This window comes from Podarcis pityusensis (genome assembly GCF_964106645.2).
Source record: "Podarcis pityusensis genome assembly, chromosome: 18".
Taxonomy (NCBI): Eukaryota; Metazoa; Chordata; class Lepidosauria; order Squamata; family Lacertidae; genus Podarcis; species Podarcis pityusensis.
The window spans coordinates 9,572,702-9,599,478 of record NC_138043.1 but is presented as its reverse complement, the minus strand read 5'-3'; the positions used below and the strand labels follow the sequence as shown (position 1 = coordinate 9,599,478).

Here is a 26,777-nt window from a genome sequence, read left to right as displayed (position 1 = left end):
CTCAAGGCCTGCCTGGGCTTCTCATTGGCTGGCCGTCGCAATGACTGACTGCCCGGCTGCCCAGTAAAAAGAGGAACGAGGAGGGACTGGTAGGCGGGGAATAGAGAATCTTCTGTGTGGATAGGTTGGAAAGGGGCATCAGGCCTCTGCCCCTTTTCCTTTCCCCGCCCGCCCTGTTGATTGGTCTGGCGTTGTTGTTTACGTCACTTGAATGACGGTGTAATTCGCTCTATTTGTCCGCTTCCCCCATTCAGCCTAAGAAAGACATAGAGGACTCGGTACTTTTGTCCGCAGACAAGATTTCCGGATTATTTTGGGAGGCTTGGCTAAACCCCATAGAGTTTTTCTTTTCTTTTTGTATTTACACTCTGACTTTATTTATTCATGCCATCTATTTGCATTCATTCATCTACTTATTTATTCATGCCACTTATTTGCATCCATCCTTCCATTGATTTATTTTGCGTTCCTTCTATTAAAATTCATTGACTGCTTTTCCCTTCATTGCATTTCCACCGTTTATTTATTCATTCAGTTTAAGGGGTGCGTTATCCACCCCCTCTTTAAAAAAAAATAAATTACTAGATTTTCCAAAATTATAACAAAAACCAAAAAGCATAATGACACACAAAAACAGAAAAAACGAAAAATGCATCAATGAACGAAAGAAGAAAAAAAGGAACAATAAACAGATAAACAATAACAACAAACTTAATTCTTTACAAATCCAACCTTTTAAACATCTTGGTTTACTTCCTCTAGTCCCTCCCTTCTGAGTTTCCTTGTAGTTAAAAGTAACAGCTTTCCAATATCATTTTAAAACTAAAACAATTTCCAATTATAGTCCATCTTACTCACTTTTCTTAATATTCTCAATCAATCAATCTTTATTACGGTCCAGAGACCCAACAAATCATTACAAATCAATACACAATTCCTACAGCCTATTATATTCTAAATCCCATTTATTTAATTGTAACTTAATCCTAGGCCTATTTGTTTCTTTCAATTAATTTCTATTTTTTTATATTACAATATTTATTCAAATAGTCCTTAAATTTCCTCCAGTCCTCTTGAAACTCCTCTTCTTTCTGGTCGCGGATTCTTCCAGTCAGGTCAGCTAGCTCCGAAAAGTCCATCATCTTCATCTGCCAATCTTCCACTGTTGGTAGTTCTTGGGTTCATTATCCACCCTCTCTACTTTATTTCCTGATTGCATCGACATCCTTTTCTATGCCAGCCTTCTTTATATCTACTTCAACCAGGGTGATTCAGTTGCATTCCATGTCTGGAAGGGAAACAAGCAAAAACCCCAATCTATTGCAGAATTGCGTCTTTCAACAAACAGTTTCTCTTTTGCAAGACGTTTGGAAGCGAGAACTACAAATCCCGGCATCCATTGCGAGGAGAGGGGCATCCATAGGGTTCTTCCCTTCCCTACACTTCCGGTCTGGTTTGCAAGAAATCTTTTCGCAGCTGGGTTTTGTCTGTGTCTGGGAACGATCACTGGTTTTCCAGGTTGCTTGCGTTTGGAACAAAAGGGGTCGAGGTAGGTGGTTTTCCAGGAAAAGGGAGAAGTCATTTATGGGATGCAAAATAATTGCTTTGGATGGGAGGATAAAGGATGCTAAGCGGATAATATTTGGTACAAAACCTCCTTTTTGTACATAAAAGCTCAGCTATTATGGGGATGGGGAGGAGCTGCCAAGCCCCGCAAAGATAATTCATATGAGTTTATTCTTCTGGTTGCAAAGGAAAATAAGAAAGATGGTGACCCTATGAGTTGTGCAACCAATTTCAGGTTTTTGTGTGTGTGTGTCAAGTTGTAATGATTTTTGCAAATCTCTCTCTTAGCTTTGCAAACTGCACCAAGCTGGCTGAATGATAAAAGCCGGGATCAGAGCATGATAGCCTAGCTCTTGCAAGGGACATTGTTTTCAACGCTGCAGCTAGGTTCTTGCAGAGCTTGGTCTTTCCAGGAGCAACAGACAACCGAGTGAAGAAATGGATATGATATGTGGTAGAATCAGAGATAAAGAAAGCTAACTGTACTGTACATAAGAGTAGACCATCTCTTGTTCCATGAACTTATCTGATCTGCTTTTAAAGCCGTAAATGGTCCTGCAGCAGGGAGTTCCATAAGTCATCATCAACCTTTATTACGGTCCAGAGACCCAACAAATCGTTACAAAGCAATACACAGTTCATACAGCCTACCTCCGGGTTAAGCAAGCATTTCGCTCAGAATATAGGGATCATTGGTTCTTGCAACCACCGATAAAAACTTGGCCACTGCTAATGTTCTAGCGTTTGTCCGCGCTTCCAATAGGAACCTGACATACTGTGCCTCTGATTTTCCTGGGAAAGGTACCAGCAAGGGTAATATTAGTTCAGCCCTGGCTTGCTCATATTTTGCACAGTGCAACAAAATATGTTTTATGGAATCAATGTCTTGAGCACACGAGCAAAGTCTGTCCTGGTAGGGAACTCCTCTCAACCTGCCATCCAACACTGCAGAAGGAAAGACGTTTAGTCTGGCTTTGGTGAAAAGCCTTCGATAATTTGGTACTGTCAGGTTTTTCATGTAAGATCTTAACTTAAAGACATGCCCATATTGTACTCCTACTGCGTGTGATCGAGATCGGAAGTCACTGTGTGCGTAAGTTAATTTTGCATTGCTCCAAGAAGGACTTTACCAGATCCACCACAAATCTTTTGCCTGTTGGTTTTCCATCTACTTTTTACATTTCGTACATAAACAAAAAGTTACATTGGGTTTCAAACAGACAGCCCAGCAACATCACCTTGTTTACATTCCTAAGCAAAATGTAAACTGTCTCAAATTTATATTGCGGATACATCTTACTATTTTGACTGAAGAAAATCTATGGAGATGGACAACACAAATGTTACCGCTGTAGAAAAGCTTGAACTCATTAAGGTTCTAAAAATCACGCATTGTAAGGATAATTTGGGAAAGGGTGTTTTTCATGCTATTAAACTGATAATTGACTGCTATGTATTCTTTGCCACATACCTCTTGAATAACAATTTCTGGGAGTCTCAGTTCGAGAGAGTTTTTGCACTCAGGCCTTGACATCCAATGCCCTTTTAAATGTATTGTGGGAAGGGAGATTTGTTTGTTTGTTTATTATTGTTATTATTTCTATTTATTGTGATTTATTGCATCTGTATCCCGGCCATATACAGTGGTGCCCCGCAAGATGAATGCCTCGCAAGACGGAAAACCCGCTAGACGAAAGGGTTTTCCGTTTTGGAGGTGCTTCGCAAAACGAATTTCCTATGTGCTTGCTTCGCAAGACGAAAATGTCTTGCGAGTTCCTGCGGGGTTTTTTTCCTTTTCCCCCCCTTTTCCCCAAGCCGCTAAACCGCTTATCAGCTGATGGCTAAGCCGCTTAACAGCTGATTGCTAAGCCGCTTATCAGCTGATCGTTAAGCCGCTTAACAGCTGATCGCTAAGCCGCTTATCAGCTGATCCGCTAAGCCGCTAATACTGTAGCGCTAATCCGCTAAACCGCTAATGGGCTTGCTTCGCAAGGCGAAAAAACCCACAAGACGAAGAGACTCGCAGAACGGATTCTTTTCGTCTTGCGAGGCACCACTGTACCCGCAGGTCTCAGGGCGGTTCACAAAATAACATTACCATGTAAAAAAACACAAAATACCTAATAAAAACAAGAAAGTTGGATTGTTTGTTTCTGTTCTTAGTTTTATTATATATTTTGTGGTTTCTACATAGTAATGTTATGTTGTGACCTGCCCTGAAATATTGTTGTTATTATTAGGCCATGGCGAAACAGGAGGCTGGATTAGACAGGGCCCCTTTGGCTTCATCCAGCAGCCAGGATTTTCTTGTGTCCTTATCGAACCTCCAGGTCCAGTGGCAGTCTATCTGGATTCCTAGATTTTTAGGGGTATTTGGCCACTGTGAGGACAGGAGGCCCTTTGGCCCGATGTCCTTATGCTCCTGATCAGGGCTCCCCGTATTCTGGATCCGTTGCCCCTGCAATGGAGGTGTCACCCCCAAAACCGTGCTGCTTTCTCCCCTTTCCAGGAAGGCCTTCCAGAACAGCAAACCTGGACTCCCCGCTTGACCGTGGGGCCCTGATGGACACCTCGGAGCCCAGCAGTGCGACGGAGGAGGAGGAGGAGAAGGTGACGGCCGAGCAGCGCCCCAGGACCCGCTCCAACCCCGAGGGCGCCGAAGACCGGACCCTGAACACCCAGGCGAGCGTGGGCAGCCGCAGCGAGGGGGAAGGGGAGGCGGCCAGCACGGGGGACAGCCCCCAGAGCGCCACGGCCACCAATGGGAAAGGCTGGCCTCCCGCAGTCCCGCCCACCGAGTTCCAGGTCAGGACGCCACGGGTCAACTGCCCTGAAAAAGTGGTGAGTAGCTTATTCTGCCCTTGACTTTTCTGGGACAGCTCCTCCTTGGTCCCATGAGCTCATCCTAGAAGAGGCAGTTTTAGAGATTTGATGGACAGTTTGGGATAGCTCAGTTGGTAGAGCATGAGACTCTTGATCTCAGGGTGGTGGGTTTGAGCCCCGCGTTGGGCATTGCACGGGGTTGGGATGGATGACCCTCGGGGTCCCTTCCAACTCTACAATTCTATTGTTCTATGGAACATGACCTTGATATTCTCTCTCTCTCTCTCAGATCATCTGCCTTGACCTCTCGGAGGAAATGTCCCACTCGAAACTGGAGTCGTTCAACGGGTGAGTGGCCTTTTCCCTTCTGGTCAGCCGACATTTTTCTGTTGCGGAACTACAATGTTTTATTCTGTTTTTTGATGTTTTATTCTGTTTTTTATCTGTTGGGAGTTGCCCAAAGTGGCTGGGGAAACCCAGCCGGATGGGCTGGATATAAATAAGAAATTATTATTAATATTATTGTTTCTGTTTCACGTTGTGATGGAAGTTCTTTTTTAAAAAAGTTTTTTTTTAATTTGCAATTTCAACATGTCAAAATATCAAAACATCTCATATTTCCCCCCCTTCCCCCCCACCTCCCCATCAAGCCCCCCCCAAGACTTCCCTTAGCTCCTCTCTCTGCTTTTTCAACACATATTATTCTCTGCATACTATAAAATTGTATAAATCCTTATATTATCTATCTGCTATGTTAGCAATCAATAAATCTCTGTGTGTACATTCAGAAGCTGCCAAGGAGTCCAATTCATTTTGTTGTCTTTTTTAAGTAATTTGTAAAGAGTTCCCATTCTTCTTTGAAGTCACAGTTGTCCTTATCTCGCAATTTATATGTGGGCATATTCTCTGTCTCTGGAAGGTCAAAAACCAATGCTCTGAACATCTCCCAGAAGATGATAGAAATGTTTGTCCGGACCAAGCACAAAATCGACAAGAGCCACGAGTTTGCTCTGGTGGTGGTCAACAACGACGTCACCTGGGTACGTTTCTGTCTCTTTTCTCTGACCACCCATTTGACTGCAGACTGCTCAGGGGTTGCGGTTTTTATTGTCCCCCCCAACTGTGGCAGCTTCTGACCTGCCTCGTCACATTTCGCACAACAGTTGTGTTTCTTTGCCCAAGCCCTTTAGCCCTGGAATTGGAGGAGATGCTAGAATTGTAGAATTGTAGAGCTGGAGGAGACCCCTAAGGGCATAGCTGTCAACCGTCCCTTATTTGGCGGGAAAGTCCCTTATCCCAGCGCTGTGTCCTGCTGCTGTCCCTTATTGATGATGTCCCTTAAATTTCCCGGGTTTCAAAGGAAGCAGCTCCTCTCCCTCCCTCCCTCCCTGCTGGCCAGGGAGGAGGGAGGCTCCAACTGTGTTGCTTGGCTGCGTTGCTCACCCAATAAGGAGTCTAGGAACGACTGGGGGGTGGAGCTTGCATGCCTTGTGCCGATCAAATCGGCCGCGTTGCCTGGGGACTCGCCTTTGCTCAGTGCTTCCCAGCGGAGAGGTGACGGTGGTTTCCCTTGCTGCATCCCCTTTGCCGAGTTGCTGCGCTGTGGGAACCACCGCTTGAGGCTTCGTTTGGCTGCTGGCTGGGCTTTCTGCCTTTGGCTCGGAGGGGCTCAGAAGTTGAACATACCTGTTCTCTGAAAATCCCTTATTTTGGCTGCTGATCCCTTATTTTCGAGGCTGCTGGTCCCTTATTTTCAAATCTGTAAGTTGACAGCTATGCCTAAGGGTCATCAAGACCAACCCGCGGCAAGACAGGAATCTTTCGCCTGACGTGGGGCTACATTATAGGCAATTATATGAGATGTCTAAAGAAGACAACAAGAAAGGATTTAGTTACACCATTTCTGGATTTCAAAAGGAAGTCATAGAAGGGAAAGTGAAGCTGCTGAAGGGTGCAGATAGTATTCTGCTAGAATGGGAAACAAAAGATGAGGAGGTGAAATCGGTCATGATCAAATGGGCACAAGATATAGGACATAACATACAATTCGAAGATTGGGAAAAACTGTGGAAAACAGACTTAAAATTTACAGCTCTCTTCTGAAAGAAAATTAGATGAAAATGATGTATAGATGGTATATAACACCAGTACAGATAGCAAAAATGTATAAAACTGGGTCAAACATATGTTGGAAATGTAAAGAAAAGGAAGGGACTTGTGTGCAGCAACATAGAAAGGCGGTACACAAATCAAAAGTGAAATTAAATGAAGATGGATAATCACCTGCTTTCTGGTTCTCTTCCCCTACCCTGCCAGCTCTCTGGATTCACCTCTGATCCTAGAGAAGTTTGCAGCTGTTTGTATGACCTGGAGACAGTGGTGTGCAAGTCCTTCAGTATCCTTCTCGCCGTGTGCCGGCGGAATTGCGGCAGGTTGGGCTAGATGACCTTTGGGGGGTCCCTAATTTAGGGGATTTAGGAATCTGGACTGGGAGGGGCTGGATACCAGCTGGGACAACAGCACACTGCGGAGAATTACCCACCTTAACGTTTGTCCCTCCTTGAAGATCTCGAACGTCTTTTCAGCCTCATGTAAGTTTCTCCTGGTGAGACAGGCTTTCGGTTGTTCCTGGGATGTTTCAGACCCAGGGCTTCAGACAAGAAACCCTTTCCCTGGGGATGCCAGCGGGGACTAGACCCCTGGGACCTTCTGCACTACCGCACTGTGACCCACCCCTTAAAAATAAGGCGGTAGTCCTCATGTTCCTGCGTGAACTGCTGAGTCGAGCAGGAAGGATCCTGGTTGCCTTACGAACAGGGGAAGTGGGATTTTCCCGTTGTTCCCTCTCGCTCAGGGGGTGGGTGTAGGGCTAAGGGAGCCTGCAGGAAACCTGCTATCAGTCCAGGTCCCCGGACCCAAATTTCCCTTCTTCTCCCTCATCTACGCAGACAGCAGAAGACAGAACTGCCCGTGACGGAGAATGTGCAGAGCATCCCACCGCCGTACGTGGTTAGAACCATCCTGGTTTATAGCCGGCCAGCTTGCCATCCCCCGGTCACAATCACGGAACAGATGAAGGTGCCCGTTCCCTTTTTCTTTCTTTTTTTATAATTTTTTTTTTTAGTTTTTGTTGTTGTTTAGTCGTGTCCGCCTCTTCATGACCCCCTGGACCAGAGCATGCCAGGCACTCCTGTCTTCCACTACCTCCCGCAGTTGGGTCAAACACATGTTGGTTGCTTCGAGAACACTGTCCCACCATCTCGTCCTCTGTCGTCCCCTTCTCCTTGTGCCCTCCATCTTTCCCAACATCAGGGTCTTTTCCAGGGAGTCTTCTCTTCTCATGAGGTGGCCAAAGTACTGGAGCCTCAGCTTCAGGATCTGTCCTTCCAGTGAGCACTCAGGGCTGATTTCCTTCAGAATGGAGAGGTTTGATCTTCTTGCAGTCCATGGGACTCTCAAGAGTCTCCTCCAGCACCATAATTCAAAAGCTCTCACCTGTGGCTCCTAGAAGCTGCCAGCAGGCGGCAGTGGCCACATCCCAGGATTGGCTTTAATTGGCTGACTGATCCAGGTGAGGGGAGCTGATGGGCCTCGGACCCTCAGTGAGTTAGGGGCTTCCCCTGCATGCGAAGACCCGCTCTGGTGGATGGAGCAGATGAGACCAAGTGGGCCCAGTGGTCAAGAGAAGGCAGTTTCTGCCCATGCCATTAATAATAATAATAATAATAATAATAATAATAATAATAATAATAAATTTTTATTTATACCCCGCCCTTCCCGGTTCAAAAACCGGGCTCAGGGCGGCTAACAACAAATTTAAAACACTTAATTGATGCAACGAAAAACAGCATAAAATACGGTATAAAACGTGAATAATGATAAATTCAGAATTCAAAAATCAATTTGGGGCAAAATCCATCCAATAAACATTAGATGATCACCAGGGCTAGCTGGCTAAATTAGTCCTACTTGGGCCAGCGAGGAGCCCAGGAGAGAATTAGCTGTGGGGTCTCAGAGCGGGTGAGCTTCATATAAGGAGAGGGAAGAGAAGGGAAATAAAAGATCAGGCTGAATTCAAATTAAAGGCCAGGCAGAATAGCTCTGTCTTACAGGTCCTGCGGAAGGAGGTTAAATCCTGCAGGGCCCTGGTCTCATGGGACAGAGCATTCCACCAGGTCGGAGCCATCACTGAGAAGGCCTTGGCCCTGGTGGAGGATAGTCTGACTTCCTTAGGGCCTGGGACTTCTAAACTATGGTTGTTCATGGACCTTAAGGTTATCTGCAGGGCAGACCAGGAGAGGCGGAAGTGAGGGGCAGGTGGGGCTCAACCACCTGGGAAGGGAGCCCATCTAGGAGAAGGAAAACTCTGGCCCTAATCCTCCGCTGCCTCGTGTGACATCTTCGGGATAAGAAAAGGCTCAGGAGTAGACCCTTCGCAAATCTGGAGTGGAGTCCCTAAGGCGGTTGGACGGCACCTTGTACGCCTGTTTTTGGCAACTCCCGCAGCCCAGCTGGTGCCAAATGTCTTTGGACCCCATCAGCGAGGTCAAGAGGGGGTGGTGGTCCTGTCGCCTGGGCAGCCCAGGACCTCCAGACGCATTGCCCAGGCTTGCTTCCCAGGGAGGTCACTTGGGTACTGTTAGTGCAGCAGTTTGGCTTCACCCTCCGAGGTGCACTCCATTGCATCTTGAGACAGATGGATGTTGCTGTTGTTTAGTCGCTTAGTCGTGTCCGACTCTTTGTGACTCCCTGGACCAGAGCACGCCAGGCACTCCTGTCTTCCACTGCCTCCCGCAGTTTGGTCAAACTCACGCTGGTAGCTTCGAGAACACTGTCCCACCATCTCATCCTCTGTCATCCCCTTCTCCTTGTGCCCTCCATCTTTCCCAACATCAGGGTCTTTTCCAGTGAGTTTTCTCATGAGGTGGCCAAAGTCTTGGAGCCTCAGCTTCAGAATCTGTCCTTCCAGTGAGCACTCAGGGCTGATTTCCTTAAGATTTCCTTAAGAAAGAGACAGATGGATGCCAACTAGTAAATTTCGCTGGCATCTATATCGTGCGTCATTCGTGACCGTGCTGCTTTTGTCTTTTCCGCACAGAAAATGCTCCAGTGCCCTTACTACTACTTTGACGTGCTCTACATCCACAACGGCTTCGAGGACAAAGAGGAGGAAACCAGCTGGAAGGTAAACAGAATTACTGGGCCAGGAAGTGGGATGGGACCCTGATGTCCCCTAGATGTTGCCAGTCATCCCTCAGCTGCCAGCTTGGCCAATTCACGAGCAGATTGCTGGCAAGTTCTCACTCCACTGCTGAGAGAGATGCGCTGATTGTGGCTGCCAGACTAGTGACTGGGAGCAGCCACCGAGAACATATAACACTGGTCCTAAAGGATCTTCACTGGTTGCCAGTACTTTTCCGAGCCCCATTCCAAGTGTTGGTGCAGACCTTTAAAGCCCTAAATGGCCTCAGCCCTGTAGGCCTGAAGGATCGTCTCCACCTCCATCGTTCAGCCCAGACACTGAGGTCCAGCTCCGAGGGTCTTCTGGGGACTCCCTCCCAGCAAGAAAAGAAGTTACAGGGAACTGGGCAGAGGGCCTTCTCAGTGGTGGCGCCCTCCCTGCACAACACCCTCCCAGCAGATGTCAAGGAGATAAAAAACTATCTGACTTTTAGAAGACATCTGAAGGCAGCCCCGTATAGGGAAGTTTGTAATGTTTGATGTTTAATAATAATAATTTATTATTTATACTCCGCCCATCTGGCTGAGTTTCCCCAGCCACTCTGGGCGGCTCCCAATCAAGTGTTAAAAACAATACAGCATTAAATATTAAAAACTTCCCTAAACAGGGCTGCCTTCAGATGTCTTTTAAAGATAGGCTAGCTTCTTATTTCCTTCACATCTGAAGGGAGGGCATTCCACAGGGTGGGCGCCACTACCAAGAAGGCCCTCTGTTTGGTTCTGATATATATATATATTCTGAGATATGCTGTGAGCAGCCCAGACTGTTCATCATCATCATGGTGAAAACCTTGGAATATGCAGAAACGGCAAAATTGACAGCACTGATGAAAGATACAAATTTCGAATCTTTCACAGATGACTAGAAACCCTTTCTAGCCTATATATAAAAAGTTTTCCCCTGTGCAAAGACCGCAGTGGGGTTTGAAGTGTCAGAAAATAGTAGAAAATATTTTTACAAAACATGTTAGAGAGGATGAAATTAGATAAGACAGAATTGTAAAAAATAATAATAATAATAATAATAATAATAATAATAATAATAATGTTATTTGTACCCTTGCCCATCTGGGTTGCTCCAGCCACTATGGGCGGCTTCCAGCATATACAAAAAAATAATGAAACATTAAAAACTTCCCTATACAGGGCTGCCTTCAGGTGGCTTCTGTTGCAGAGTTACTTATCCTTGACATGCAATTTGGGTTATAAACATCGATGTTGGGTGAGCAGGAAGTTGCTAGTTCTGTTGAATTGGAATACAGTGGTACCTTGGGTTAAGTACTTAATTCGTTCTGGAGGTCCGTTCTTAACCTGAAACTGTTCTTAACCTGAAGCACCACTTTAGCTAATGGGGCCTCCTGCTGCTGCCGCGCCGCCGGAGCACAATTTCTCTTCTCATCCTGAAGCAAAGTTCTTAACCCGAGGTACTATTTCTGGGTTAGCAGAGTCTGTAACCTGAAGCGTCTGTAACCCGAGGTACCACTGTACAGTCATACCTTGCATTACAGCCGTTTCAGGTTGCGTTTTTTCGGGTTGCGGACCGCCGAAACCCGGAATTACCGGAACAAGTTATTTCCAGGTTTTGGCAGTCGTGCATGCACAGAAGTGCTAAATCGCGCTTTGCTCATGCGCAGAATCTCCAAATCGCAACCCGTGTTTGCGCAGACATGGGTTGCGAACGTACATCCCGCACAGATCACGTTTGCAACCCGAGCGTCCACTGTAACAAATGTAGCTTTCTATATGGAAAAAAGAATATTATTATGTTAAGTTATATGTATAGCTTCCCAGTGGCTGAGGCAACCTAGTCTTGTGGGCGGGGTACAAATATTAAAATTATTGCCATCACTATACCTTTGCGGTTCCTCTCTCCTCTCCAGGAGACCTTTGCTTTCTTCAGCAATCTGGACAGCAAAGGCACCAACTACAAGTACGAAGTGTCGCTGACCGGGCCGGCGGTGGAGCTGCACAACTGCATGGCCAAACTCCTTGCCCACCCGCTGCAGAGACCCTTCCAGACCCACGCCTCCTACAGGATGCTGGAGGAAGAGGAGGCGGTGGAGATTGAGGCCGTCGTGTGACTTGGGGGGGAGACGCGGACCTGAAGGACACACACACACACACACACACACACACACTTTGCAAAACATCTGGCAGGCCAGCAAACGTATCTCAGCAGCCCACCTTCCTCGTGCCCTTAGCATTGTTAGGGATTTAACTCTCTGGGTGTTTCTTCGGTAAATGCAAGCTGTCTGTCAGTTTCTTCCCCCCTCCAAAGCGGTTGCCAGATATTGCTGGGGGGGCTGGGGGAACGACTTAGGGATGTAAGAAGTTGGCTACCCTCCTTTTTCGTGGTCCGTAGTGAAGTGGAAGGGAGAAACAGATGTTGAATGTCAACTGATTAAAAAGGCCTTTCCAATGGTTAAAGCGGCCCGTCTCTGGAGATTTATTTGCGTTCTGGGAATTGCGTTCTTTTTGAATAAATTTTATTAGATTTTATAAGGGAGAGATACATGCCTCTTCTGGTCTGGGGAGACCAGCAGGAAGGAGAGCTTGTTGCTTCAGGAAGCGGGGACACCTTTGCCTCTTCACGACTCTGCCTCCTGGCCTCCCGCCTCTCCTGCTTCAGCTTCTACCTCTGATTCTGGACTGCTGTCTGCCACACACTCTCCCCGCTCACTAACTCCTGTTATCCCTTCCGTTTCCGACACCACCTCTTCCCAGTCTTCTCCCTCGTCTCTTTCTTCCCACTCATCATCATCATCCCACCACCCGGAGCCTTCTTCCTTTCAGGGTTCCCCAGCTGGTTCCTGTATGTCCAACCAGTCCCTGACATCTGGCTTAATGGTTCCTATTAACCTGGAGACTGAACATTTACATGGAGGTTTTCCACCAAGCAATCGGAGACTATGCCTGCATGCAGCCAAATTCTCCTCTGCCCTTTTCAGCCCTCTTCTGATTCTGGGAGATCAGCAGGGATGCGAGCTTATCGCGGCAGGAGAGGAAGACACCCGTCTGACCCATCTCTGTCTCTTGCCCCCGCTCCCCTACCTCCCTGGGCTCTGAGCCTTCTTCCCTTGGGGGTCCTCCAGCTAGTTCCTCCCGCCGTTCCTCTGCGTCCAACCTGCCTGTGACACGGCTCCAGATCGAGAAGCCTGGAGGGTTACATTTGTCCCTTGAAGCTGAGATTCCTCACCCCTGATCTAGTGAGACAGGGAAATATACCGATTCCAACCAACACAGCAGTCTTCAGTCCATTCATTGCCACACATTTACTCTGAGCAGAACTGAGTTGCGTGCCACCCCTGGTGGTTGTTTTTCCAATCGCCACCCGCCAGTCTGAGGCTGAAGCAGAGCGAGAGGAACTTGCCTCCTGCTGCTCCCAGCTCAACTCCTCCCTCTCGCTGAGGACAGGAAACATGTCCAGGCTGTTTGGAGTTTTGAAACAGGAAAGGACGGCTGCCTGCCATTCCGACTGGACCTGCAAAGAGCAGACTGTTTCTCTCTTGCCACCCTCCAGTTTAGCCAGAGGTCAGGAGAAGCTGGAATGGACAAGGTGAGTGCAGAAAGTTTTGTTTTATATCTGAAGGAGCGTCTCCACCCCCATCGTTCCTCCTGGACACTGAGGTCCAGTGCCGACGGCCTTCTGGCAGTTCCCTCCCTGCGAAAAGCCAAGTTACAGGGAACCAGGCAGAGGGCCTTCTCGGTGGTGGCACCCGCCCTGTGGAACACCCTCTCATCAGATGTCAAAGAGAAGAACAACTGCCAGACTTTTAGAAGACATCTGAAGGCAGCCCTGTTTAGGGAAGCTTTTAATGTTTGATGTATTACGGTATTTTAATATTTTGTTGGAGGCCGCCCAGAGTGGCTGGGGAAGCCCAGCCAGATGGGCAGGGTATAAATAAATTATGATGATGATGATGATGATGATGATGATGATGATGACAGTGGTACCTCGGGTTACATACGCTTCAGGTTACAGACTCCGCTAACCCAGAAATATTACCTCGGGTTAAGAACTTTGCTTCAGGATGAGAACAGAAATTGTGCTCCGGAGGCAGCGGGAGGCCCCATTAGCTAAGGTGGTGCTTCAGGTTAAGAACAGTTTCAGGTTAAGAATGGACCTCCGGAATGAATTAAGTTCTTAACCCGAGGTACCACTGTATTATTAATTGTTTTTGGGGGGGGGGTTGGGGGTCCTGAGTCTTCTCAGCCCCTTCCTCCTGCCACTACCACTCTCCGGAACTTCCTCCGTCGCTTCCCTTCCTGTCCAAGCAAGGAATAGTGCAGGAAGAATCCCAACTACTTGGGAGTAGACCCGCCGAAACAAACAGGGGCCTTAGGGTTTTTTTTTTGCCATGTCCGCTCATTGCAACGGTCTGTCTCAGACCCTCCATTGGTCCTTATTTTCCAGGGATAATCCTGCATTTACAGAAGCCGTCCTGGTTTCTGAGTTGGTCCCAGAATGTCCTGCTTTTCCTTAGGACGTCCCTATTTTCATCAGAGAAATGTTTGAGGGGATGGAGTTATGCGATTGCCAAGCCAAGGAGATAAGTCATAGAATCATAGAATCATAGAATCATAGAATCCTAGAGTTGGAAGAGACCAGAAGGGCCATCGAGTCCAACCCCCTGCCAAGCAGGAAACACCATCAGAGCACTCCTGACATATGGTTGTCAAGCCTCTGCTTAAAGACCTCCAAAGAAGGAGACTCCACCACACTCCTTGGCAGCAAATTCCACTGTCAAACAGCTCTTACTGTCAGGAAGTTCTTCCTAATGTTTAGGTGGAATCTTCTTTCTTGTAGTTTGGATCCATTGCTCCGTGTCCGCTTCTCTGGAGCAGCAGAAAACAACCTTTCTCCCTCCTCTATGTGACATCCTTTTATATATTTGAACATGGCTATCATATCAGCCCTTAACCTCCTCTTCTCCAGGCTAAACATGCCCAGCTCCCTTAGCCGTTCCTCATAAGGCATCGTTTCCAGGCCTTTGACCATTTTGGTTGCCCTCCTCTGGACACATTCCAGTTTGTCAGTGTCCTTCTTGAACTGTGGTGCCCAGAACTGGACACAGTACTCCAGGTGAGGTCTGACCAGAGCAGAATACAGTGGCACTATTACTTCCCTTGATCTAGATGCTATACTCCTATTGATGCAGCCCAGAATTGCATTGGCTTTTTTAGCTGCCGCGTCACACTGTTGGCTCATGTCAAGTTTGTGGTCAACCAAGACTCCTAGATCCTTTTCACATGTACTGCTCTCAAGCCAGGTGTCCCCCATCTTGTATTTGTGCCTCTCATTTTTTTTGCCCAAGTGCAATACTTTACATTTCTCCCTGTTAAAATTCATCTTGTTTGTTTTGGCCCAGTTCTCTAATCTGTCAAGGTCGTTTTGAAGTGTGATCCTGTCCTCTGGGGTGTTAGCCACCCCTCCCAGTTTGGTGTCATCTGCAAATTTGATCAGGATGCCCTTGAGTCCATCATCCAAGTCGTTGATAAAGATGTTGAATAAGACCGGGCCCAAGACAGAACCCTGTGGCACCCCACTAGTCACTCTTCTCCAGGATGAAGAGGAACCATTGATGAGCACCCTTTGGGTTCGGTCAGTCAGCCAGTTACAAATCCACTGAGTGGTAGCATAGTCAAGACCGCATTTTACCAGCTTCTTTACAAGAATATCATGGGGCACCTTGTCAAATGCCTTGCTGAAATCAAGGTAGGCTACATCCACTGCGTTCCCTTCATCTACCAGGCTTGTAATTCTGTCAAAAAACGAGATCAGGTTAATCTGACATGACTTATTTTTCAGAAATCCATGCTGACTATTGGTGATCACAGCATTCCTTTCTAGGAGCTCACAGACTGTTTGCTTAATGATCCCTGGTATTGATGTCAGACTGACTGGGCGGTAATTATTTGGGTCCTCTCTTTTCCCCTTTTTGAAAATAGGGACAACATTTGCCCTCCTCCAGTCTGCCGGGACTTCGCCTGTTCTCCAGGAATTCTCAAAGATGACTGCCAGTGGTTCTGAGATCACATCTGCCAGTTCTTTTAATACTCTTGGATGCAGTTCATCTGGCCCTGGAGACTTGAATACATCTAGACTAGCCAAGTATTCTTGTACTATCTCCTTAGTTATTCTGGGCTGTGTTTCCTTTGCTGAATCATTTGCTCCAAATTCTTCAGGTCGGGCATTGTTTTCTTTATCGGAGAAGACTGAGGCAAAGAAGGCATTGAGGAGTTCAGCCCTTTCTGTGTCCCCTGTTTGCATTTCACCATCTTCTCCTTTAAGTGACCCCACTGTTTCTTTGTTCTTCCTTTTGCTACGAACATACCCATAAAAGCCTTTTTTGTTGCTTTTAACCTCTCTAGCAAGCCTGAGTTCATTCTGTGCTTTAGCTTTTCTGACTTTGTGTCTACACGTGCTGGCTATTTGTTTGAATTCCTCTTTGGTGGTTTCCCCCCCTTTTCCATTTTTTTGTACACATCCTTTTTTAATCTTAACTCAGTTAAAAGTTCTTTAGATAGCCACCCTGGCTTCTTTAGGGACCTTCCATGTTTCCGTCTGATGTAGTCACTAGACAACCTTTAGAAGACATCTGATGGCAGCCCTGAATAGGGAAGTTTTTCAACGTTTCATATTTTGTTTTTTATACACACACACACACACACACACACATACACACATACATGGAGCTGCCCAGAGCGGCTGGGGAAACCCAGAGGGGCAGGGTTTAAATAAGAAAATTATTATTATTATTATTGAATAGGATGTCCCTATTTTCATTGGAGAAATGTAGGAGCATCTGTCCTTGCCGGACCCCACCTGCTCAGGCAACTGACGACAATCCATTCCCTTTTCTTTCTTTTTAATGCACTTAAATAAGAAGCGTTTCAAGGCAGGAAGCCTTGGCCAACAGGATGCAAGGCTCCCTTTCCTGTTTTCCACAGAAACAATGGACTTACTTGTCCCTACTAAATCTCTCTCGCGCATGAAAGCTCCTTAGCTCACCACAAAAGATCGCTGATCCCGACTAAGGTCTGCAGTTGACCTGACGCCGGCTTGCGAAGGGTCAGTCCGTTGTGCTGCTCTTCCTGTTCCAGACCACAAACTCTTTTTTTTTTTTTAAAGCAATTTATTAGGTTTTACAATAAAAATAAACATAATAAGCAATGTAACATTGATCTTAACATATTTTCACATTTTCTTTGGACTTCCTCACATCTCCCGCTCCCATTTTCATCGTTGTAACGTTTTGTCAGCAATTTATCATCTTATTTAAATTCTTATATCCCTTATATTTCATAATCTTATAATTCTCAAAAGGAGCTAAATTTCACAATCTTACTTATTTTCTTAAAAACTTCTAAATTTAGTGGTGCTCAGTTATTTTGATCTAGCATCTTGTTTAGCATTCACTCAAATTACAGTACTTTTGTAAATAGTTCTTAAATTTCTTCCAGTCCTCCTCAATCCTCTCTTCTCCCAGGTCACGGATTCTGCCGGTCATTTCAGCCAGTTCCATGTAGTCTATCAGTTGTATCTGCCATTCTTCCAGTGTGGGTAGATCTTGAGTTTTCCAATGTTTTGCGAGAAGTATCCTTGCTGCTGTTGTTGCATACATAAAAAATGTCTGGTCCTTCTTTGCCACCCCTTGGCCGACAATACCCAAAAGGAAAGCCTCTGGTTTCTTAGTGAAGGTATATTTAAATACCTTTTTCAGTTCATTATAAATCATTTCCCAGAACGCCTTCACTTTAGGGCAAGTCCACCAGAGGTGGAAGAACGTTCCCTTCCAGACCACAAACTCACTGCTGCCCCATAAAAAGCATTATTCAGAATAGCGGTTTGCACTACACACCAAGGGAGGTAACTGCATGACAAAATGTGACACCGTAACCATGAATTGCACACCGGTTTAAAATCCAGTTAAAACCATGTGGCTTCATTCATTTGACAAAGCGGAAAGACTTGATCCAGGGAAACCAGCTTTCGATACGATACAATACGATAATCTTTATTGTCATTGTCCCATCCAGAACAATGACATTGAAAAATTCTACATCAGACATTCAAAAACCAACAAGCCTGCTATTCCAGCTATCCCAACCTGGTTAGCCCCCTAAAAACTCTTGATACCCCATAATTAAATACAATATACTCCCATAGAGACTACCTTAAAAAAAGTAAAGGGACCCCTGACCATTAGGTCCAGTCGTGGCCGACTGGGGGGTTGCGGCGCTCATCTCGCTTTACTGGCCGAGGGAGCCGGCGTACAGCTTCCGGTCCATGTGGTCAGCAGGACTAAGCCGCTTCTGGCGAACCAGAGCAGCACACAGAAACGCCATTTACCTTCCCGCCAGAGCGGTACCTATTTATCTACTTGCACTTTGACGTGCTTTTGAACCTGCTGGCTGGACAAACATTCCTCTCCAGGTATAAACATGTTCCCTCTAGGAATGTTGTACTTGACTGCTCTTGTGTTTCACACCCCACATCTTTGATCGTCCTTGAATCTTCCTTCCAAATTTGCTATCCTCTCCTGCCACACCGGGGTGGCGCACTGCAGCCTTTGAGAACCACTCTAACCACTGCACCACGCCGCCTTGTCAGGTCTCTTCTTAAGCTCTTGTAATAATAGACTTACAAGGGAAGGATCTCCCCCATTATATGCACGGGCCTTTCTGGATAAGCGTGGGCTGCACCTGTTGAATTGCAGCCCGTCACTGCCCCCATCCTGCAACAGCGCTGACAATATCCTTTCTGATTTTGCTCACGTCCCTGCCTTCTGGGAGCCAGGGGGACGAGGACCCTGCAGGCGAGAGATTTGGGGGTGATGCGCCCGACGAAGGAGCAATCCTCCGCTACGAAGAGCATATCACAGGGCTATTGGTCACCATTGCCCATCTCCACGGCCGAATTGAGAGCCTGCAGCGGAGCAAGGCCAGGTAAGTTATCCGGAAAAACAATCTCTCAAAGGACCTGTTGATGGCATTTTACCATTGCACTGCGGAGAGTGTATTAACTTATGGTCTGTGTGTGTGGTTTGGGAGCTGCACGGTCAGGGGAAAAACAATGCTGTCCAGGGTTGTAAACACTGCAGAGAGAATAATTGGGTGCACTCTTCCCACCTTGGATCAAATCTACGCTTCCAGGTGCCATAAGAAAGCTGCAGAGATAGCGCAGGATAGTGTGCACCCCGGAAATGATCTCTTTCAGCTTCTGCCTTCTGGAAGAAGGTACAGGGTTATAGAGACTAGGACTAGCTGCCTGAGAAACAGTTTCTATGTGATTTTGGTTTTAAACACAGTGTAAGGAGTCTCTATGGGAGTATATTGTATTTAAAAATGAGGTATCAGAGTTTTTAGGGGGCTAACCAGGTTGGGATAGCTGGGATAGCAGGCTTGTTGGGTTTTGAATGTTTTATGTAGATTTTTCAATTTCCTTGTTCTGTATTGGACAATGACAATAAAGATTATTGTATTATCGTAAATCGGGGTACAGGGGGGCAATAATTCTCTCTGGCACAAAAGCCTCCTGCCTTAAAAGGATTCTGCACTCCAGGCACTCCAGAGGCAGCAATGCTTCTGAATATCAGTTGTTGGGAATCTGTGGAACTCCTTGCCCCATGAGGCAGTGATGGCCACTAACCTAGAATCACAGAACTGTAAAGTTGGAAGGGACCCCACGCATCATCTAGTCCATGAAATGATGACATTAGATCATTTCTAGAATAGGAGGGGGGTTGTAAGAGCACAAACAGAGGGGTTTTATTTATTTTTTTGGTTGGATCTGGGTTGAAACGTCTTTCTTTGCAGGGAGGACGACGACCTGTGTTCTGACCTGTGCTCTGAATACACGGCAAGTCTCCCGCGATGCTCTCTGCCGTTCCCAAATCCAGCAGCGGCCCTGCCTCCTCCGGCAGCCCATCCTGAAAGAGGTAAGGCTTCGCTGAGTCTGTGGAGGTTGATGGTCTTTCATCCAAAGACCAAAGCAGGTTCCTTGTCCTCCTCGTTCTTGAATGAAAAGCTGAACTCACCCTGGGGTTTCAGGCAGGGAGCCTTTCCCCAGCCTAGAGATGGTAGGAGATTGCAGTCAAACGTAATTGTGCTCGAGTGCTAGTTAGTGCATGAAGGGGTTAAGACCAGAGAGGTCTGTTCCTAGACGCAGCTTGGTCACACCCCCTTACTTCCAGGAGGGAGGAAGTGAAGCTTCAACTTTTTCCTTTCCTCTTCTCGCCGTTCAATTCACCAGGATGGATGCGTCTGAACTGGATGTGGGTCCGAAAAGGAGACGGTGTTGGTGCCAGGGGTATCTCCCTTGGCAGGGCTGGCATTCTAGGGCTGAGGAGCCACCACCGAGAATGCCCTGACCTTTTCTCCTTACATAATATACTCTGGCAAGCTGCAGATTGTTCCTGGACCAGATGCATCCTGGTCCCCCATTTTGGGGTCATGCTCCCATGGCTACCATCTTTCTATGCATTTGGAGGGTCTTCTTGGCTGGTCACTGCTTTCCATTTTAAAGGCGCAATAACTTTTTAAAAAATAAAAAAAAATTTAATGATGAGAGCTTTATGGAAGAATGGATGCCACAGGAGCGGCAAGGATCCTAATTGCTAAAAACTGGAAAAAAGAAACTGTGCCAACAAATAAGAAGTGGCAAGACAAACCGTTAAGAGTATATTGAACTGGCTAGATTAACAGAGGCAATTAGAGAACACACTAGACAAGAATTTCAAAAAGCATGGGGGAAATGCAGAGAATACTTCACAAAACAGTGCCCTGAAATACTTACCTGGACTTGTGGATATTTAAGTTATAGTTAGAAAAATATTAATCATTATTCATAAAGTAAACAGTTTATAAGAAGTAAATAAGGAGGCCAAGATACGGGATAAAGGAAGTCTTTTATTTGGTTGTTTGTATTGTTGTATGTTATGCTCATTGTATGTTATGTTCACGTTTAATGAGGGTGGATTTGTGTATGGGGGGTGTTATGTTATGTTGTAAATAAAATTCCAATAAAAATTAAAATTAAAAAAAGAGGAAGAATGGATGCCTTTTTTCGGGCTACTTAAAGAAATATTACAGCATGACGAATTTGTGAGCAGGATTTGAGCTTTGAGCAGCAGAAGCGATTAGATATAATATTGTGGTCATGATTTGATAGATGGAAGAAAGAAGGGGAAGAAACAACAGCTCAGTGGGAAACGGGGTGGGAATTCGATAAAAATAAGAAAATACAAAATTGCGTTCTGGTTGCATATGTTAAAAATGTTTAAACTTAGTAAAATATAATTGGAAAAAGAATACTTTTTATTATTTTTAAACACCCATTCCCTCCTCCCATATCTTTTCCAGGCGACCTCTTCCTCGATGTCCACAAGGCCGTCACGTCCCTGGAGAACACCGTCTTTGCCCACCGAAGCCGCCTCCCCTGCGCCAAGGCTGAGCTGGAAGGATGCCTGGAGCCTGCAGAGGTTGGCAAAGCCACATTCCTCCTCCTCCTGGGGCAGGGGCTGTTTGCCAGCCTGAGGGGTCCACATTCTCTTTCAGGGGATGGGTGGGAGGGCATCGCCAAAGGCCAGCACCTGTTTGGTGTCCCTGAGGGGGTTGAAAGGTTATTGGAAGTTCTTTCTAGTCAGTACCATAATAATTATGCTTATTTGTCGGCAGTTTGCAGAAATCAATTATCCCCAAGTGTGGCGGCCTTGAGTTTACAGTTTGGGTTCCATAGCTACAGTTTGGGAGTCTCCAATTTGGGAGACTCTCTGCAGCCGCCACCTGGGCTTGCTTGTCAACAGTTCTGATACTCTCAGTTCAGATATAAACAAATCAAAGCAGCTACCAAATGGTTTTCCAAACCAGCTGTTTTTTAAGTAGTAGCCTTTCCGGGTTGTTGTTGTTGTTTAGTTGTTTAGTCGTGTCTGCCTCTTCGTGACCCCCTGGACCAGAGCACGCCAGGCACTTCTGTCTTCCACTGCCTCCCGCAGTTTGGTCAAACTCATGTTCGTAGCTTCGAAAACACTGTCCAACCATCTCGTCCTCTGTCGTCCCCTTCTTCTTGTGCCCTCCATCTTTCCTAACATCAGGGTCTTTTCCAGGGAGTCTTCTCTTCTCATGAGGTGGCCAAAGTATTGGAGCCTCAGCTTCAGGATCTGTCCTTCCAGTGAGCACTCAGGGCTGATTTCCTTCAGAATGGAGAGGTTTGATCTTCTTGCAGTCCATGGGACTCTCAAGAGTCTCCTCCAGCACCATAATTCAAAAGCATCAATTCTTCGGCGATCAGCCTTCTTTATGGTCCAGCTCTCACTTCCATACATCACTACTGGGAAAACCAGAGCTTTAACTCTACAGACCTTTGTTGGTACGGTGATGTCTCTGCTTTTTAAGATGCTGTCTAGGTTTGTCATTGCTTTTCTCCCAAGAAGCAGGCGTCTTTTAATTTCGTGGCTGCTGTCACCATCTGCAGTGATCATGGAGCCCAAGAAAGTAAAACCTCTCACTTTACCAAATATAACTGGGAATCCAAATTCCAAGAAATGGAACATTAAAGGCTTACCTCCCCCTGGGGCTGTATATTTAATCCATATGTTGATTCAACCAGCTGGTCAGACTTAGCAAAGTTACCTTCACTTCTCAATGGCTGTTTGCAGACTACGTCGCTCCACTCCACCATAAATCTCAGACAAACATCCAAGGTTCTTTGGCGTCTCCAGGCAGAAGAATAGCTTTTGCTGGGTTTCAGGGGTGGCGGCCAAAGGCAGGGGACTATCTCGGGTGTCAACAATTGCCGTCCAGCCGTTTTGGGTGGCTTCAGCCTCAAAGGAAGGGAGGATGCTTAAAATGCCATCCGGCAATTCCTGGAGTCCTTATCTGGCTGGGATATAAGCTTGTTTTCTGGGAGTGTATCTTCCTCCCTTATTATTTTTTAAAACTCCTACTCACTCTGCTAAGGCTCACAGGAGACTTGCTTCAGGCACCATCTTCTAACCCGTGAGAGTCGAAGTCAACATTCTTCTTAAATTGTGGTGCCCAGAACTGGACACCGTCTTCCAGGTGTGGTCTGCCCAAGGCAGAACAGAATGGGACTATGACTTCCCTTGATCTGGACACTAGACTTCTGTTGATGCAACCCAGAATAGCGTTAGCCATTTTTGCTGCTTCATCACACTGTGGGCTCATGTTAAGCTTGCGGTCCACCAAACAGGGGCAGAAGAAGTGCGGTGGGTGCAGGTCGCCCCGGGTGTGACCACTGAGGGGGGTGACAAAATGTCGGGGGGCACTCACTGTGGGGCCTGCAGCTTGCCCAAGCCACACATCTCTCCTGGGATAGACTTGGCAGCTTGGGTGCGCGCAGGCTCCACGTTGCCCAAACGGTCTGTCCGCTGCGCCCCTCCCCAACTGTAGGGCAGCTGAGTGGGAGGATGGAGGCAGGCTCTGGAGGCCCCTGGTGCACTCTGCCCTTGCTGCGTCCCTATGGGCGGCTTGCCCCGCCCCTGGGCAGATCATCCCAGGCGCCCGAGCAGTTTTCTCCACCGCTGCCACCAAGACCCCTAGATCATTTTCACATGTACTGCTAGTAAGCCAGCTCCAATTTGTGAAGCTGGTTCTTCCTGCCTAAGGACCCTCACGGCCTAGGACCCTCGTACCTACGGGACTGCCTCTCCTGGTCTGCCCCACAGAGGACCTTAAGGTCCATAAATAGCAACACCCTAGTGGTCCCGGGCCCTAAGGAAGTCAGATTAGCCTCAACCAGAGCCAGGGCCTTCTCAACGCTGGCCCCAGCCTGGTGGAACGCTCTGTCTCATGAGACCAGGGCCCTGCAGGATCTGATTTCTTTCCGCAGGGCCTGTGAGACAGAGTTGTTCCGCCTGGCCTTTGGCTTGGAATCAACTTAATCCCCTTCCCCTCTTTCCTTTCTTCTTCTGTGATGGAACTCCTATTTGGGGACTTCCCTGGCTTTTTTCTGGCCCACGTAGGACCAGTCTGGATAGCTGGCCTTGGTAAAGATTTGACGTTTTCATCCCCAAAAAGTTTTTGATTTGAGTTTCTACTGAACTGAAGCTGCATTTTAATGTTGTATTTTAATCTTGTTTTTAAGTTGTATTTTAATCAATTGTTTTTATACCTGGTGTTAGCCGCCCTGAGCCCAGTCTTGGCTTCTTCTTCTTCTTCTTCTTCTTCTTCTTCTTCTTCTTCTTCTTCTTCTTCTTCGTCTGGAAACCAGGCCTGATGAGGAAAGGTTGAGGGAATTGGGGATGTTTAGCCTGGAAAAGAGGAGACTCAGAGGAGATATGTGAGCCATCTTCAAATATCTCAAGGGCTGCCAAATTTAGGAGGGAACAAGCTAGTTTTCTCCTGCTCCGGAGGGTAGGACTAGAACCCATGTCCTCCAGTGACAAAGAAAGGAGATTCCAACCAAACACATGGAAGAATTTTCTGACAGTAAGAGCTTTTCTACCATGGAAAGGAGGCGGTGGGTTCTCGTTCCTTAGAGGTTTTTAAACAGAGGTTGGATGGTCATCTGTCCGGGATGCTTTAGCTGAGAGTCCAGCATTGCAGGGGGTTGGTCTGGATGACCCTCGGGGGTCCCTTCTCGCTCTACAGTTCTATGCTGTATTCTGCGTTTCCGAGCACAATTCAAAGTGTTGGTGTTGACCTTGAAAGCCCTAAATGGCCTTGGTCCAGTATATCTGAAGGAGCATCTCCACCCCCATCGTTCTGCCCGGATGCTGAGGTCCAGCGCTGAGGGCCTTCTGGCGGTTCCCTCACTGTGAGAAGCAAAGCTACAGAGAACCAGGCAGAGGGTCTTCTCGGTGGTGGCTCCCACCCTGTGGAACGCCCTCCCATTAGATGTCAAAGAGATAAACAACTACCTGACACATAGAAGAAGTTTTAAATGTGTGACATTTTAATGTATTTTTAATCTTTGTTGGAAGCTGCCCAGAGTGCCTGGGGAAACCCAGCCAGATGGGTGGGGTACAAATAATAAATTATTATTATTATTATTATTATTATGATGCATTCTAATTTCCCAGGGCCTGGAAGAAAGCCTGAGGAGATTCCAAGGAAGCGAGAAAGATCCCTGGCCCCAGCCGGACCCAGAAGCCCAGATGTCTGGAGTAGGGTTCCTGGCAGATGGAATGAGCATCTACGAGAGAGAAATCGCCTTGTACGAAGAGAGGAATGCCGTGCTCCGTGAAGAGCTGGAAGGCAGGGACGGCGAACTCGACAGATCAAAAGCTGCCCTCTGGGCTTACCAGGAAGAGAGGGATAAACTACAGAGGAAGGTGCGGTCCAGCTTTCAGTTCGTTCCCCCGCATTCCCACATCCCTTTGAGAATTCTGTTGTATTTTTATATAACAAGTTAATTTCGACTTCACCACCTATTTCCCTTGACGTTTTGACTTCGCACCCTTGAAGTCAATCTGTTAAAATCTGTGGAGCTCCCTCCCATTCAGATGTCCAGGAGATAAAGAACTACATAACTTTTAGAAGACATCTGAAGGCAGCCCCGTATAGGGAGGTTATTAATGTTTGATGTTTTATTATGTTTTCATATGTGCTGGAAGCTGCCCAGAGTAACTAGGGAAAGCCAGCCAGATAGATGGGGTATTAATAATAATAATAACCCCCATTCTGTTTTTATTCCCACCCTTTTCCTCTATTACAATTATTTTTATCCTTTCCTATCCGCTGCCCCCCCTTCAATAAAGAGCTCATCACATTGACCTCTTACTCTCACACAGTCCATCAATTTTAAGCGCCATTCTTCCTGCGCTGAGATTCCTCCTTCTTTTAATTTCTGTGCATATAGGATTCTGGCTGCTGTTGCCGCGTAGGCAAATAATTTAATCATCATTTTTGGTACTCCTCCTCCTTCTGGTTGCAGACTCTTCCGGTCGTGTCGGCTAGCTCCGAAAAATCCATCATCTTCATCTGCCATTCCTCCACTGTTGGTACTTCTTGTGATTTCCAATTTTTGGCCAGCAGTATTCTAGCAGCAGTTGTGGCATACATAAATAGTCTTACATCTTTCTTGGGCAATTCCAAACCTATTACTCCAAGAAGAAAGGCCTCTGGTTTCTTAATAAATGTATATTTCAACATTTTTTTCAATTCATTATAAATCTTTTCCCAGAAGTCTTTCACCTTGGGACAAGTCCACCACATACGGTAAAAGATTCCTTCTTTTTCTTTAAATTTCCAACATAGATTATCGCTCTTATGATAGATCTTTGCTCATTTTACAGGGGTTAAGTACCATCTGTACGTCATTTTCATAACATTTTCAACATTTTCTTCATCTCATTATGTATCCTTTCCCAAAACCCCTTGTATTCCGTTCTGTTTTTTTAAAGTTCTCGCAAAAACCGTACCATCAAGTTACCTCCCTGTCTCTTTAGCCTCTCCAAATGCCTCGCGATGCCGCAGAGCAATGCGAGGTGTTGGGGCGACTCAGGTAGCGCAGCGATGCGCATGGTGAGTGTTTGTCTTGTGTTTCCCTCCAGGTCAAAGATCTCCAAGGGGCCCTCTCCGAGATGGAAGCACTTCCCTACGGAGCCACCAGCCTGGTCAGGGAGAAAGAGTCCTTGGGATTGCAGGTGAGTTTTTTGGCATCCAGGAATGACATATACAGTGGATGTTCAGGTTGTGAACAAGATCCGTGCGGGAAGTACGTTTGCAACCTGCAGCGCCACATCTGTGCATGCGCAGGTCATGATTTGGTCTTCTGCGCATGCGCAAAGCACGATTTAGCACTTCTGCACATGCGCAAGCGCCAAAACCCGGAAGTAACTCGTTCCAGCACTTCTGGTTTTGGCGCGGTGCGCAACCCGAAATCGTGCAACCTGAAGCGTCTGTAACCCGAGGTATGACTATATTGATGATCACCAATACGGGCAGCTTAAAAGAGAACCTTCCTCACTAGACTCTGCATCATTGCTGGGACTCGGGTGGTGCTGTGGTCAAAACCTCTGAGCCTCTTGGGCTTGCCGATTGGAAGGTCGGCGGTTCAAATCCCCATGACGGAGTGAGCTCCCATTGCTCTGTCCCAGCTCCTGCCAACCTAACAGTTCGAAAGCATGCCAGTTCAAGTAGATAAATAGGTATCTTAGCGGCAGGAAGGTAAACAGTGTTTC

At 46.7% G+C, this 26,777-nt stretch overlaps 2 protein-coding genes across 3 annotated transcripts in view; both read left to right on the top strand.

The window, feature by feature from the left end:
- The first annotated feature begins 1,415 nt into the window (after positions 1–1,415).
- On the top strand, positions 1,416–12,057 carry BABAM1 (BRISC and BRCA1 A complex member 1). The gene is made up of 9 exons (XM_080989054.1): positions 1,416–1,549; positions 4,076–4,407; positions 4,679–4,737; positions 5,309–5,429; positions 6,706–6,784; positions 6,956–6,980; positions 7,338–7,467; positions 9,488–9,574; positions 11,511–12,057. The coding sequence occupies exons 2-9, from the start codon at positions 4,129–4,131 to the stop codon at positions 11,709–11,711; spliced, it is 981 nt and encodes a 326-aa protein (XP_080845180.1). The 5' UTR covers positions 1,416–1,549; positions 4,076–4,128; the 3' UTR covers positions 11,712–12,057.
- A 360-nt stretch (positions 12,058–12,417) lies between these two features.
- Positions 12,418–26,777, top strand: part of USHBP1 (USH1 protein network component harmonin binding protein 1) — a 33,676-nt gene continuing 19,316 nt past the window's right edge. Inside the window, exons 1-6 of one of the 2 annotated variants that reach the window (XM_080988867.1) lie at positions 12,418–13,186; positions 18,427–18,579; positions 19,450–19,571; positions 20,995–21,113; positions 24,675–24,926; positions 26,148–26,240. In XM_080988867.1, coding sequence (XP_080844993.1) covers positions 13,050–13,186; positions 18,427–18,579; positions 19,450–19,571; positions 20,995–21,113; positions 24,675–24,926; positions 26,148–26,240 — 876 coding nt within the window. In that variant the 5' untranslated portion in view covers positions 12,418–13,049. The remainder of the gene's footprint in view (positions 13,187–18,426; positions 18,580–19,449; positions 19,572–20,994; positions 21,114–24,674; positions 24,927–26,147; positions 26,241–26,777) is intronic. The other variant, XM_080988868.1, reaches the window with a different exon arrangement.

Bases quoted from the DNA above. Each gene is read 5' to 3' on its own strand.
- BABAM1 (XM_080989054.1), top strand. From the start codon at position 4,129: ATGGACACCTCGGAGCCCAGCAGTGCGACGGAGGAGGAGGAGGAGAAG. The intron at 4,408-4,678 runs GTGAGTAGCTTA...TCTCTCTCTCAG, and splicing joins TCAACTGCCCTGAAAAAGTG to ATCATCTGCCTTGACCTCTC. The intron at 5,430-6,705 runs GTACGTTTCTGT...CTACCCTGCCAG, and splicing joins TCAACAACGACGTCACCTGG to CTCTCTGGATTCACCTCTGA.